The sequence below is a fragment of the Lepeophtheirus salmonis genome, chromosome 1 (genome assembly GCF_016086655.4).
Source record: "Lepeophtheirus salmonis chromosome 1, UVic_Lsal_1.4, whole genome shotgun sequence".
NCBI lineage: Eukaryota > Metazoa > Arthropoda > Copepoda > Siphonostomatoida > Caligidae > Lepeophtheirus > Lepeophtheirus salmonis.
This window is the reverse complement of record NC_052131.2, coordinates 33,755,210-33,767,820: the sequence shown is the minus strand read 5'-3', so window position 1 is coordinate 33,767,820 and position 12,611 is coordinate 33,755,210. Positions and strand designations below refer to the sequence as shown.

The 12,611-nt window shown below is 31.3% G+C and overlaps 1 protein-coding gene across 1 annotated transcript; it reads left to right on the top strand.

Annotated features, from left to right (window-relative positions):
• Nucleotides 1-2,007: 2,007 nt before the first annotated feature.
• On the top strand, nucleotides 2,008-4,881 carry LOC121125595 (histone-lysine N-methyltransferase SETD7). Its single transcript, XM_040720784.2, has 3 exons — nucleotides 2,008-2,516; nucleotides 2,576-3,019; nucleotides 3,081-4,881. The coding sequence occupies exons 1-3, from the start codon at nucleotides 2,068-2,070 to the stop codon at nucleotides 3,301-3,303; spliced, it is 1,116 nt and encodes a 371-aa protein (XP_040576718.1). The 5' UTR covers nucleotides 2,008-2,067; the 3' UTR covers nucleotides 3,304-4,881.
• Nucleotides 4,882-12,611: the final 7,730 nt, after the last annotated feature.

Genomic DNA, 12,611 nt, shown 5'->3' with positions numbered 1-12,611 from the left:
TGGTAATGAAAATCTTCACTATTTTGTCTCTGTATTCGGAGACAATACGTTGCTAATACTTATTGCAGCAACACATGTACTCATTGTACACCTTCCAAATTAATGAGATAAGGACAACACAAAAAATGAACATATTAAGGAACAACCACCACTGTAGTCATGGATCGCCGTCGAGTATGTTGTTTCTTCTAATTCAATAAATATATCCTGAAATGCTTAATGGATCTTAGATAACACTTCTTTAGTTCGAGACTCCATTTACTCGGTGATAAAGAAGCGAGAGTAAATTACTTTTCCTGTGAAAAAGTTCTATGAACTTAACAAAATTTGTACAATTCTCGAAATGGAGTGGAATATTGCAGGAGACATGAATCTGGTTATATATGCATTATAATGGAAATGTGAGAATGGAATTATTTATGGAACTTGTATACAGTTCCAAATTCTTCTCGTGAATTCGTTTTTTCATGAGTTTTTCTACTTTAAAATACATTCAAAACTTTCACCCCATGATCACAAAAACGCTATGTCAAAAAACTAGAATAATCTTTTGAACATATATATATATAAATTATCAGCGATTAAAGAATACATAGCAATTTACATACCCTTTAAAAGAACCCTTTAATAGCTATAAAATATTAATGAATTTTGAAATAAAATAATATTAATTAATAGAAACGTGTCGATGACGTGGGATTGGATAGATAAATAGCAGTTTGCTATTCCAATGGATCAACTTTCCCCATGCCCTTGTTCAGAGGATTACGATTAAAGGAACAAATACCAATGATCCACGCTAGGTCGTTTTCATCTTATTTCATCAACATTTGGCAAGATGTTCATCCTTGATAAATACAGAGTAAGATAATGAGTTAATATTGAATAGTTAATGCCATAGTGAACCCCTTCATACCTATATAATATAGGTATGAAGGGTGAACACGGGAGGGATTGCTTCTTAATCTGATTGGCTATATAGCATTGATAGACACAGATTGAACATTCGCGTATGTTTATGAAAGAAGCAAAGTAACACTGAGGATTTGTTTGGTAGTTATACGTGTAAGTCCTCGTTGGACTCAGATATGAATTAAGGATAAGCATCGGAATAATCTTGGCTATGTTCTTCCTTTATAAGGAGTTGGATTTTTCACATCTTTGTGTCCTTCCTTGCAAATACATCAGGGCTGCTCACAACTAATCTAATAAAACGTCTCATGACAGCTAAACGGCTCTCCTCCCAATTAATTTAATTTTAATTTTCGGTTTCTTTTTTTTAACATACCGGGGGCATATTATATTCATCATTGATACATACTATAGCTCATATAGCTCAGCGTCACCTCATATAAAAGAAAAGGGCGGGAGGTGCAAATGGGAGTTACTATCTATGTTTGTAAATCCTAAAAAAAAAATTCCCATTGAGTTTTTTTTTGTTACTCACGAAAATAGTTTTATTTTTATTTTCTAAAGCTCTTATCATTATTATTCATTCTTGAGCATAGAGCTACGAGAGGTTGAGCTTATGAATGAAGTATAGCAAAGTTGAGGATAGTTCCGATGTTATTAGTGTAAGTTCTTGTCGGACTAATTAGTAGTTAGTAAATAGTAGAATTGATGCTCGATATCAGAGTAATTTCTGTCTTTATCCTTGCTATAAACGGAGTAGGATTGAGTTTATTTCCTTTTTCGCATAGCTGCTAACAGCTAATCTAATGAAACCTCATGACAGCTAAGCTGCTATCCTCCAAAAACATTCTTAAATTCGTCATTTAAAAAAAGTTAGTTTTGTACATACCGAAAACTCTTACGATTTACGACTTAACGTACACTATAAAAAAAATCAACATTGACTACACTACACTCTAATGACCAGTTTCATCAAAGTACTCACTGATGAATAGTGAACGAAGGGAGATATTATGTTTTGCTTTTTTTAGTACAGGTGTCAATTAATTAATTGAAATTGATATTTGGGAATGTTACAGGTAGGATATTTATTCATAAATATACAATCAGTTGACTCAGTTTACATCACGTGTTTCATGGAGTTATTACTTAGTGATGAATCATTCCATTTCATTATACCTCATCTCTCTCATACTCTATCTAAAAGCTTCCTCAGGAACAAGGCATGGATATTTTAGTCTCTGCGACTCTTATCCGAATGGCACCAAGAGAGTTTGGTTAAAATACTCGGGCTTTGAGATCCAAGCCTGGCTTAAAAGTGTAATACCTGTTCCATTGAAAGAAAAAGATATCTTGGCTTCTTTTTATTCAGAATCGGACTATTTAGCCCTTAAGGAAGTGAGATCTACTTCAGGACTGACATGGAGAGCCTTTGGAGATAAACTTTTTGATGGTTGGATCTACGGAAAAGTTGACTCTCAACGGCATTTTATCCCATCGCGAACATATTATATCTTTCCAGATTATATAACTGCTCTCATTGGTAATTTTAGTCATAACAATGAGTTTCTTGAGGGAGTGGAGACTCGCATCACACATTATAGGTAATAGAATTGACACTTTTACATATTTCAATGATATTTTAATTGATTTACCACAACAGATGTACTGATGAAGTCATGGAGCTAAAATTTGCAAACCCCAAGCCTCATGCCCCACTCCTCAAACCTTTCCGCCCTAATAGTCACTCTCTGAGTAAAACTCCATTGGTCCGGGATCCCTTGGAGAAACGCAACGTTTATCTATCTCCCAGTATAACTATTTTGGAACTTAAAAGTGAGGACTCACTATTTGCCAGACGGAACATCACACCCCATTCTCTAGTTGCCTACTACAATGGATACAAAGTGCCCATCTCTGATACATTCGCCAACATCTCTGACTTCGACACTGCCTATAAGAACGTCATGAATTATGATATGTATTGGATGATGAATATTCCTCTTGAGAGTGTAGACTCCAAAAATTACATTGCTACTCTGGGTCACAAAGTCAATCATCATTTCTGGCTCTATAACGTGGACTTTGGCTACGCCAAACATCCCTTGTAAGAGATGTAAATCCTTATCGATGTATACATTAAGTAACAGCTAATATAAATTTTGTAGATACGGCGAAATTCGATGTTTAACTTCAACAAAGAGAATACGAAAGGGGCAGGAGATATTCGCACATTACGGCTATGTTATCGGTGAAGAAGAAACTCCGGATTGGTATAATGATCTGTACTATAAATCCTTGAAAATGCATCCGGAAATACGGAAGAACACTCCGCAAAAATCCAGTGGCAAAGATACTAACTCAAAACTGAACAAACATATAAATTCATAAATAAATCCATGGTTAATTAATGAAATATATATTATTTATTCACTAAATGATAATTAATTAATGGAATGAGAAAAAGTACATATTAAAATCTAATACTTAAGGTAATCATACTTTGATTTTCTACAAAGAAGGACGTAGTGGATTTCCGATTTTAATGTGATATTATTTTGAAATTAACAAATTGTCAGATAAAATAAATAGTACTCTATCAGCTAACGGATTTGTAATCTCTATTTAATAATGGGTAATGTTAATAATTTCAAAATATTAGCCCCTTTGCCCAAAATCGTCACTGATGAAACAAAGTGCCCTGTTATTTATTTATTTATTTTTTTCAAAATATGGTCACCTTAAAGTACACCAGTAGTGACTAGGTATTTCGGAAGGAAATTAAAATCTATTTTATAAAAATTACATTAAAATATTAGAATTTTTGAAAAAATTGTAATATGCAATTTGATATCAAATTTGATTCCAAAATTTCACAACAATTAACAAAAAAATAAATTTTGAAAAATTTAAAAAAATAACATTTAAAAAAAATTGTAAAACAACACATTTTTGGTAGAAAAATTTCTAAAATACAAAATTATTTACCAAAAATTAAGTTATTTGGAAAAAATAATTGGAAAATTAAAACTTTAGTTTTAAATATTAAATTTTCAAATAGAAAGCAAAAATTCCTTTATTTTATTTTTTATTTTTTTTTAGAATTTAGAAAAGTAATACCAGTCATATATAAAATCTTATTAATAAATAAGAATCGGAATCTTTAATTAAACATTATTTTGCCGATCCCGAACCCAGAAAATAACACCCTATTCTCTGATTCTGATTAATTGTCCCATCACTAGCTTAATCACTATGTTTTGTGAAGTTTGTCTACTGAGAAGAAATTACAACATCCTTGTATCAAAAGAAGGATGAAAGGGTATTGTTTAAAATATTAAAGAATAGGAATCAGCGTCTATCATGCTTACTCGAATCGCATCGGAATCGGCATCAAGATTAAATTTTGGAATCTTCCAATCACTAGTTTAAACCCCTATGTTTGACGCTTGGGATGGTATCCTTTGGGTTATACTTCCTCTATTTTTTGATTTTTTGTTATTCACCCTTAAAATAAACCTACTATTAAAATCATAGGCCTTTCTTTTCTTATCAAAATGTGCAAGGGCTCAAAATCTTATTTTATGAACTATATATGATAATTTGTAAAATCTTTTAAGGTCGACCATGCCTCCCCCCTCTCCTGTTGCACGGCCCCTGCTTTATATGTTTAATATACAATCATAAATCATAGGATCGTACGTAATATTTATGTATTTAGACAACTACATCATAATTCAATATATATTATGTTTTTTAATATTTATGATGCGTTGCTGTTCTTTTATATAATGTATACAGATAGCTACTAAGCCGAGATGAGTAGTAGTAGAAGAAGGCAGTAGCAAATGACTTCTACGACTACTACGTCACCATTATTATTTTTCTCTCTCAAAATAACATTTATAAATGATTGCTTGTATAATTACGCTTTTAATAAAAATAAAATATGACATTAATACTGTAAACTAGTTAATGTCTACTATTTATTGTGATATATGAGGATTTGACATTCTTTATAAAATGAATTTGGTGTGTTTTTTTTTTGGGGGGGGGGAGGACTGTAAATAAAGTTCCATCAAATATCATTCGACGACTATGTACCCCCTCCATAATTATTAATACAGTTAATTTTAAAGAAAAACAACCCAAACTACCTTAACTCAAAATAAAAGATGGATTCGAACGTGTGCCTCACGTTTCCTGCAAATTGTTTATAATGATATCTTTCCCGATTTTTTGTACCTCAATATTATCCTTGGAGATTAGTGATTGTTGGCATACATTTACTATGTCACTCCTTTGCTTTATTAAGAACCAAAAACAAAAATATGGACGAAAGAGATAGTCATGTCATTTCTGAATCTATTCTCAAAAAATAGTAAGTGATCTGTTGCAAGTCAATTCGGCTTTTGGAGCTATTTGAGGTGTTTACTTAATAAGAAATCATAACTGAACCTCTCGGGGTTTTGAAAGATTAAACTAATACAGATATAAAGAGGTTTAATTTGCTACATAAAATGTAATATACAATTTTTTCAGATGATTCCGTATCTGTGATTCAGGGGCATCGGCAGGATTTTTTTTTTTTTATAAATTCTCATTAAAAACAAATTCAAAAATCAATAGCTATTCACAGAAAATTAAATTTTCTTTGAAAAAAAAATTAAAAATTTATAGCTATTCACACAAGAGTAATTTTTTTTGGAAAAAAATCAATATTTTTTAAAAAGATTTAAAAAATTAAGTTTCAAATATGAAATTTTTTGAAAAAATCCGAATTTCAAAAAGAATTCAAAAATCTATATTTATTTAAAGAAAATTTAAATTTTTGAAATTTTTTTTTAAAAATCTATAGGAATTTATAGAAAATTAAACTTGAAAGAAAAAAATTCAAAAATTAAATTTCAAATATTTAATTTTTTGAAAAACAAATTTAAAAGTATATAAAATAGCTATTCACAGAAGAGGATGCCCATAATATCCGTATCACATTTTGGTTCCGTGTCGATACAGAGTTATAGAGGTATTGAGGAACAGAGGTTTTGATATGGACCCACTCGTCCCTGCTATTTATTAACAGGATCCGGAAACTTTCGAAAATATTTTTTGGGATTCCGCTCGGGGGCAATTTCCCGGGAAATGAGAACCCCTTGTACGTCCATGTTCGATGATTGTAAATGTAGGTATATGAAGGTACTTTGCTTGTGAACCAGAAACAAAGAATTGAACAACAAAGAGGAGCTCCCATATCCATCATCTCATTGACAGCTAACATGTAAAATAATAATAATTATTATTAAAAAACCCCAACCCAATGATTAGTTCCACTTAAAGAGAGAAATAATTAATAGATGGGATTAAAATTCAATTTAATTCCAAATTCGGCAAGGGCCACAAAAGCTATTAATTTTCTATAACTTCTATTAGTGGGAGACAATCAATTCTACGAGGGTTTCTTATTTCCAAGAAAACAGCAAGATCCAGCGATATACCAGATGTTCTATTTAAATCTGAATACTTATCTGAATTGTAAACTTCAACAAGATATAATTTATTAATTAACAATAGAATTTCGAAAAAATTAATCCTATAAGTAGATGTTTGTCCGAGCTCTCTTAATCATTAATGAATCCATCCTTAGCGGCAATGATGGCTTCCAGACGGGGATGGAAGGCTGGCACCTGTATTCCTCTGTAATGGCGTGCCCGTAATGGCTGACAGTAGCTTTGAATGTTTCGGTGTTTGGACGACGGACACTACAGGCCTTCCTCTCGATATTTACCCAAAAGTTGAAGTCAAAGGCTCTTAGTAGTATCAGGGCTTTAGAGGAGCCAAAAATGTCGAGAAAGAGCTCAAAAGACTCATTCAAAAGAGTTGAGATGGGTTTCTTTCATTGTTGTTGTTGTTAAAGAAGCCTCTCCACCTTCACAAGGCTCTTTCCATCCACTTTTTGATAGCTCTATGGAGAGTCTGGTGTGAGATATGGAGATCTCTTACAATTTACCCTCATTGACTGGAGGGGATTGGCCTGAGCGGTTTTCTTTAACTCATACGGGTTCCGTTTGGCCTTTTGGACAGGGCTCTACTTCCTCTCCTGAACAAGCCCAATTACATGGAGACTTCCGTTGAGGTTTTTCCATTGTCAATAAGTGTGCGAATGGAAGTTCGTCACGTTGAACGATCACAATCACGTTTCTCAACTTGTACATATGTATGCTTGTTTATGATTCAGTATGATGTTTTGTTATGATTAGACAACCCGATAATGGGGTAGTAAATAATAAATACTGTGAAATTTAAATATTTTTATACTTTAACAAGAAATAATCAATTTTAAGCTGTCTTACACTATAATACAGGGTCTGTTTTTTTATATTCATTTTATGGAGCAAAGTCATCATAACACTTTTCAAGCCATTCTTAGATTGAATGGTATATTTTTCCATCAAGAAGAAATGTGGAATTAAAACAGGAAATTGTTTTTGAGCCATTGTTTTGGAAATAACAAAAGTAACGTCACACTTAGCACAATAACTCAGAAACTAAATAACAGATTCTAATGAAATTTTGACATCTGTTACTAATTGAAAGTGAGGTGAATTTAAAAAATATCTAGCCTGAGATTTTTCAGCCCTTTTGTATACTTCCTTTTTCCAAAAGACGATAAAGTAAGTTTTAAATATCAGAAAAGATTTATTTTTTATTCAAAATTATAGTACACATTTAATATTTTGTTTTCCATAGTTTAGAAAATCATACTAGATAGTCCATGGCCCATACACTAAATACTAATACCGATCTTTGGTATTGTAATAACCCGTAATTTTTTCATTTTTTTGTTCCTCTTAAAACAACTTTTTAGTGAGGGGATATTTTTTTAAACAAAAAGTTGTAGTAGTTTATAAACAACATTTCTTATTTTCTAATTAATTGTGGATGATTGGTTGAGTAATTAATTATTTATTGGTTACTATGCATTGCTGTTAAAAATGTTAATTTTGTTCGAAATAAACCCGGTTTAAACTACCCGATTTGGACAAACTGCACCAATTTAGAATTCTTGTATGAGACCACATCTGATAGCAACAGTTTGAGCTCCTTAGCGCAATTATTTATGGAGTTATTTTCATGTAAAGAATTTCGGAAATTTCAATTTATGAAAATGTATATTAGAAATTCAAGCAATTTACTTATTTTCATAAGTCCCGCCAAAGAAAACCTAGGAGCTAAATTGGAATTAATTAAATTTATAAAACATTATGACCAACCATTTTTGGGCAATATTGATTTTTGACGGCAAATGCACATTCCTCACTACTTCAACTCATGATAGCGATGACTCTACTTTGAAGACAACTTTATAAAGCTTTGCAACATTTGCAATGAATTAGTCCTAAAAATTTTAAGCCGTATTATATAAATATTTAAATATATATTTTTAGTGTTTTATTTAAGAATTCTCTATACATAATTAAATGAAGTTTACTTATATTTTGAAATGATTAACTGCATGATTTCCAGGAGGTAGGTGTAAAACACTGAGAAAATTCGGGATTCCGGTAGAGAAACCCTAATACCTACATATGGTGATTAAAATGTACGTTTCTATGTGCCGAAAGGAATATCCCCTCTCTAGAAAAGGTTCATGCTATGGTCTTAGTGATCATGTCTGTTAGATTCAAAGGAAATTACGGTAATACCATGAAGAGGAGGGGAAAAAAAATAAAATATAATACATATACATTAATAGCTATGTATAATGATAAAATAGAAATCATTCACAGACAACAGCTCTTGATTGAAAAGATGTTTCGTTCAATGGGTCAAACAACATTCCTTATGTCTAAGAAAATACATAATGGATAACTGATCATTTTTATACACATATATATTTTTTTGAAGGGCTGAAGGAGGATTATTGGATCCACTAAGTCATGGGATTTTAAATATTATATGAAAAATCCCTCTATATATGGAATTTTTTCTCTCTTAGAGTGTGAAGGAACAATAATAGATCATAGATACTTATCATAAATCAAATAAAAAATAATCTGTTAAAAAATGTTTTTTTATTATCTAAAAGTACTATTTTTAGTGAATAACATGTCCGTTAGGTGTCCTTACTAAGATTTAATATTTTATTTCTGTAATAATAACTCATAGTCCCTCCATCCATCACCCTATCTATATAATATTATATTATATGTCCGTTAGGGCGGCTTGTTCTTTTAACTTTTTTTTTAATTCGATAACGGCTTGTAGAATATTTGTTAGAAAATAGTCTATGTAAAATGATGTCATCTTTAGTTTGCTCATCTTAGTGTAAGTTTAAGAAAATGCATAAATTATTTATTTAGTCAGTAAAGATTAAATTAAAGCAGTATTCTTTATTTTGCAGGAAATAATTTTGATAAACAATTGTACTAATATATAAAAAGTATTAATGAAGGTTTTTTAAAACCATTCCATATCCCAAAGAGAGAAAATAACGAACGGAAATGTTGATGATCCGCCCATAGCGTGCATCTTTATAAAAAAATATTATTAGTAAAATCAGTCAAATCCAGATAGTAGAAACTGCTATTTTTCAGATGAAAATTTGGCTATATACGCATTTTTCTTATAGCCGAAGTAACCAAAAAATACCAATTTGTAGACACTTATGCAAACAAGACATGTCGTAAACTCATGATTTTTGGTACATCTTTCACCGAAAATGTTCTTCGGGGGACACTTATGATGTTAATCCATTTTTGATTGAAAAATAAAAATACAAAGCAAAAAAGTTGGATCAAACTCACAATCTGTACATATAAAACGGAAAAATCCTCATGGAAAATCTAAATTATAATGTTGAATTTAGTTTAATGTCTATTGCATTCATACTTTAATATGTGTTATAGGTATTGTGTGATACAAAGAGATGATTTCAGCTCTGTATTTCAATTAGTTCAAAGGTGAGGGTCAATTATGCGTTTTTGGCCTTTAATCTTGACCTTATATTATTTTGCTATATGAAGCATCTTTATTAAACCTCCTTAAGAATACCAATTTGAGCTCTGATCCTCAATATATTACAAACTTATGGTTGATCATAGATTTTTAACGCTTTATACTACCTTGACCTTTGATCTTGACCTCTCTAAATTTAATGGTTTCTTACTCTTGCAATATTAATCTTCATACCAAGTTAGATCACAATGGAGCAGTAGTTTTTGCTATGAACCGACAAAAAAACAAAGAAACAGAGCCAAAAACATATTTGGTAAAAGGAATTGAGTTGAGGAAGGCCCTGATGTAGACTATTTGGCTCCAAGAGCACTATTACGACTGGATATCTAAGGATATTTGGCTTCCTAGCTCCCCGACCTGAATCTGATGGATTTTTTCTTGAAGCTACCTTTAGTCAAAGGTCAACAGAGGTCTCACACCCCCAAGAAGTTCCCGATTGACTCCTTTGTCCTGGAATGATCTAGTTTCTAGGGTCTGCTTGCGGTTCAGGACTCGAATCGAGTCCGTTATTGAAGCCAATATGAATTATTTTAATCTTCATTGACTAAATAAATAAGTTTTGCTCTTTTTTTTTTCAAATATGAAACTTAAAGAGGACATTTTAGGTCAAGGAAAGTTTACATAGGTTATTTTTTTTATCCCATGACACTTTTCCGTACTTAGTTTTAATCGAAATTTGAAAAAAGTTAAACAACAAACCTCCCTAATTAATGTACGTATATATTATTCCATGAACAGAAAGATAAATCAAGGGACGTTGAGGACAGAATACGAAATATAAAATATATAGAATGCCTTTTCATGACTTGACTTCTGTCTCTCTTGATATGTTATTTATTTATATCCACCCGTACTGTTATTTCCTTCTATTGAAAAAATAATATAATCATCATAATAGATAGTATATACCATATACATACTCAAATACTACACTAATTAAAATAAAAGATGTTCTTGATGAGGAAAACAACAATAAAGGACCGTTAGATTGGAAACATATTTTATGACTTATAATAGAATGGGTAGGGGACGAGTATAGATCGTGACCCGCATTTTTTTCATTAGACAGGATGTAAAAACGAAATATGCCACTTCAGATGCCTGGATAATTTTCCAAAATTTATGATGACAAAATTGTGCAATGCTGTTTTGTGGTGAAATATACATATTGACATTTCTATTAGTGGTCAAAACACCACCATAAAGTCAACAACAGAAGATTTCAAGGCAATTACATTTTCAGAGGCAAAACGCAGGTGGGCTGTTGATATAGATTGAGGTCTCAAAGATGGCATGGATGTTCAGGAGAAAATTTGCAGAGTTGAGGAAGACCCTGGTGGAGCCCTTCCCCTAACTCTAGGAGCACTGCCACAAGGCACTGTTACAAGGATACTTGGCCTCTCAGATCCCTCAACTCGAATCCTATGGATTCTTTCGTCTTGATATACCTTGAGTCAAAGGGCAACAAAGGTCTCACTCGTCCAATAAATTGCGAATCGACTCCTTTGTCCTGGAATGCTCTAGTTTCCGGGCAGGTCCTTGACTGGTTGCAGTTCAGGACTCGAATTGAGGCCGTTATTGAAGCCAAGAAACAGTAGCTAAATAGAATGAGATATATTATCAAGATTGTTTTTGATTTTTTGAATAAATCTTAAAAAAATGACTATTGTGTATTTGTTGTTTAAATTTAACTGTTATAAAAAATTATGTTACGTCGTAATATAAAAAATCCAAAAAGAAAAAGTTGTAAGATCAACAGGAGAATATGCAAAAGTACTATTACAATCAATGGCATAGTTATTTATTAATAATCCAATACCAATTTTGAAAAAAGATAGATAATGAGCACTGGGAGTAATAAGACAAAAAAGGTTTTATTCCCTCTTATTCTGCTTTAAATCAAAGAAACTAATTTAAAAACAAAGTTATATGAATATTTTTAAAGAAAATTTACTTTAATATATAAAGTTATAAAATACATTTAATCATATTTGCTTGTAGTTGGAAGCTATTAAAAAAAACCACGTCAATTTCCATGACTTTAAGAGCATTAGAGGACCTCTAAAACTTTTTCAAACTTGTTCAAAATACGTTAGTCAATGTTTTTTATCCAAATGCATATTTTTAGCTAATGAGAGCTCAAAATTTCAAAAAAACAACAACTTAGAAATAGACCAGTCTACTATATATATATATGTCATGTACAAGTTGCACTCCAAAAATGAGATTAGAAAGTACTTATATTGAGAATAAAGCAGGCTTGGTTTAAATATATTAAGTGGAAAATGAGTTTCGTTCATGCTTACATGATTTTTGAACACCTGAACAGAAAAGGCTAGAACTAAGTAGTTAAACGACGTTCATATCGGGTTTAGTCCACTAGAAGGCGTTGATGATTCATGAATGACTCTAAAACTACTTAAAGAAAATATATCGGGTGTACCTAAAAATTGACTTTTTTTGTAGCAACTAAATTTGACCAAAAAATGATGACATGGTCGTTGTTTCGCTTTAAAAAAATAAAGAGCTGGAGGAAAAAAGTTTAAAGGGGTTTACAAAAAAAGTTCAAATATTAAATTTTGTATGTAAAAAAAATTCAAAAATTCACAGCTATTCGCAAAAAAAAGTATAAAATGAAATATTCTATTAAAAAGCAAAAATTCCTTAATTTGGGGAAAGCTACC

Coding starts and splice junctions, on each gene's coding strand:
- LOC121125595 (XM_040720784.2), top strand. CDS start 2,068: ATGAATCATTCCATTTCATTATACCTCATCTCTCTCATACTCTATCTA. Junction 2,517..2,575: donor ACTCGCATCACACATTATAG/GTAATAGAATTG, acceptor TTACCACAACAG/ATGTACTGATGAAGTCATGG. Junction 3,020..3,080: donor GGCTACGCCAAACATCCCTT/GTAAGAGATGTA, acceptor TAAATTTTGTAG/ATACGGCGAAATTCGATGTT.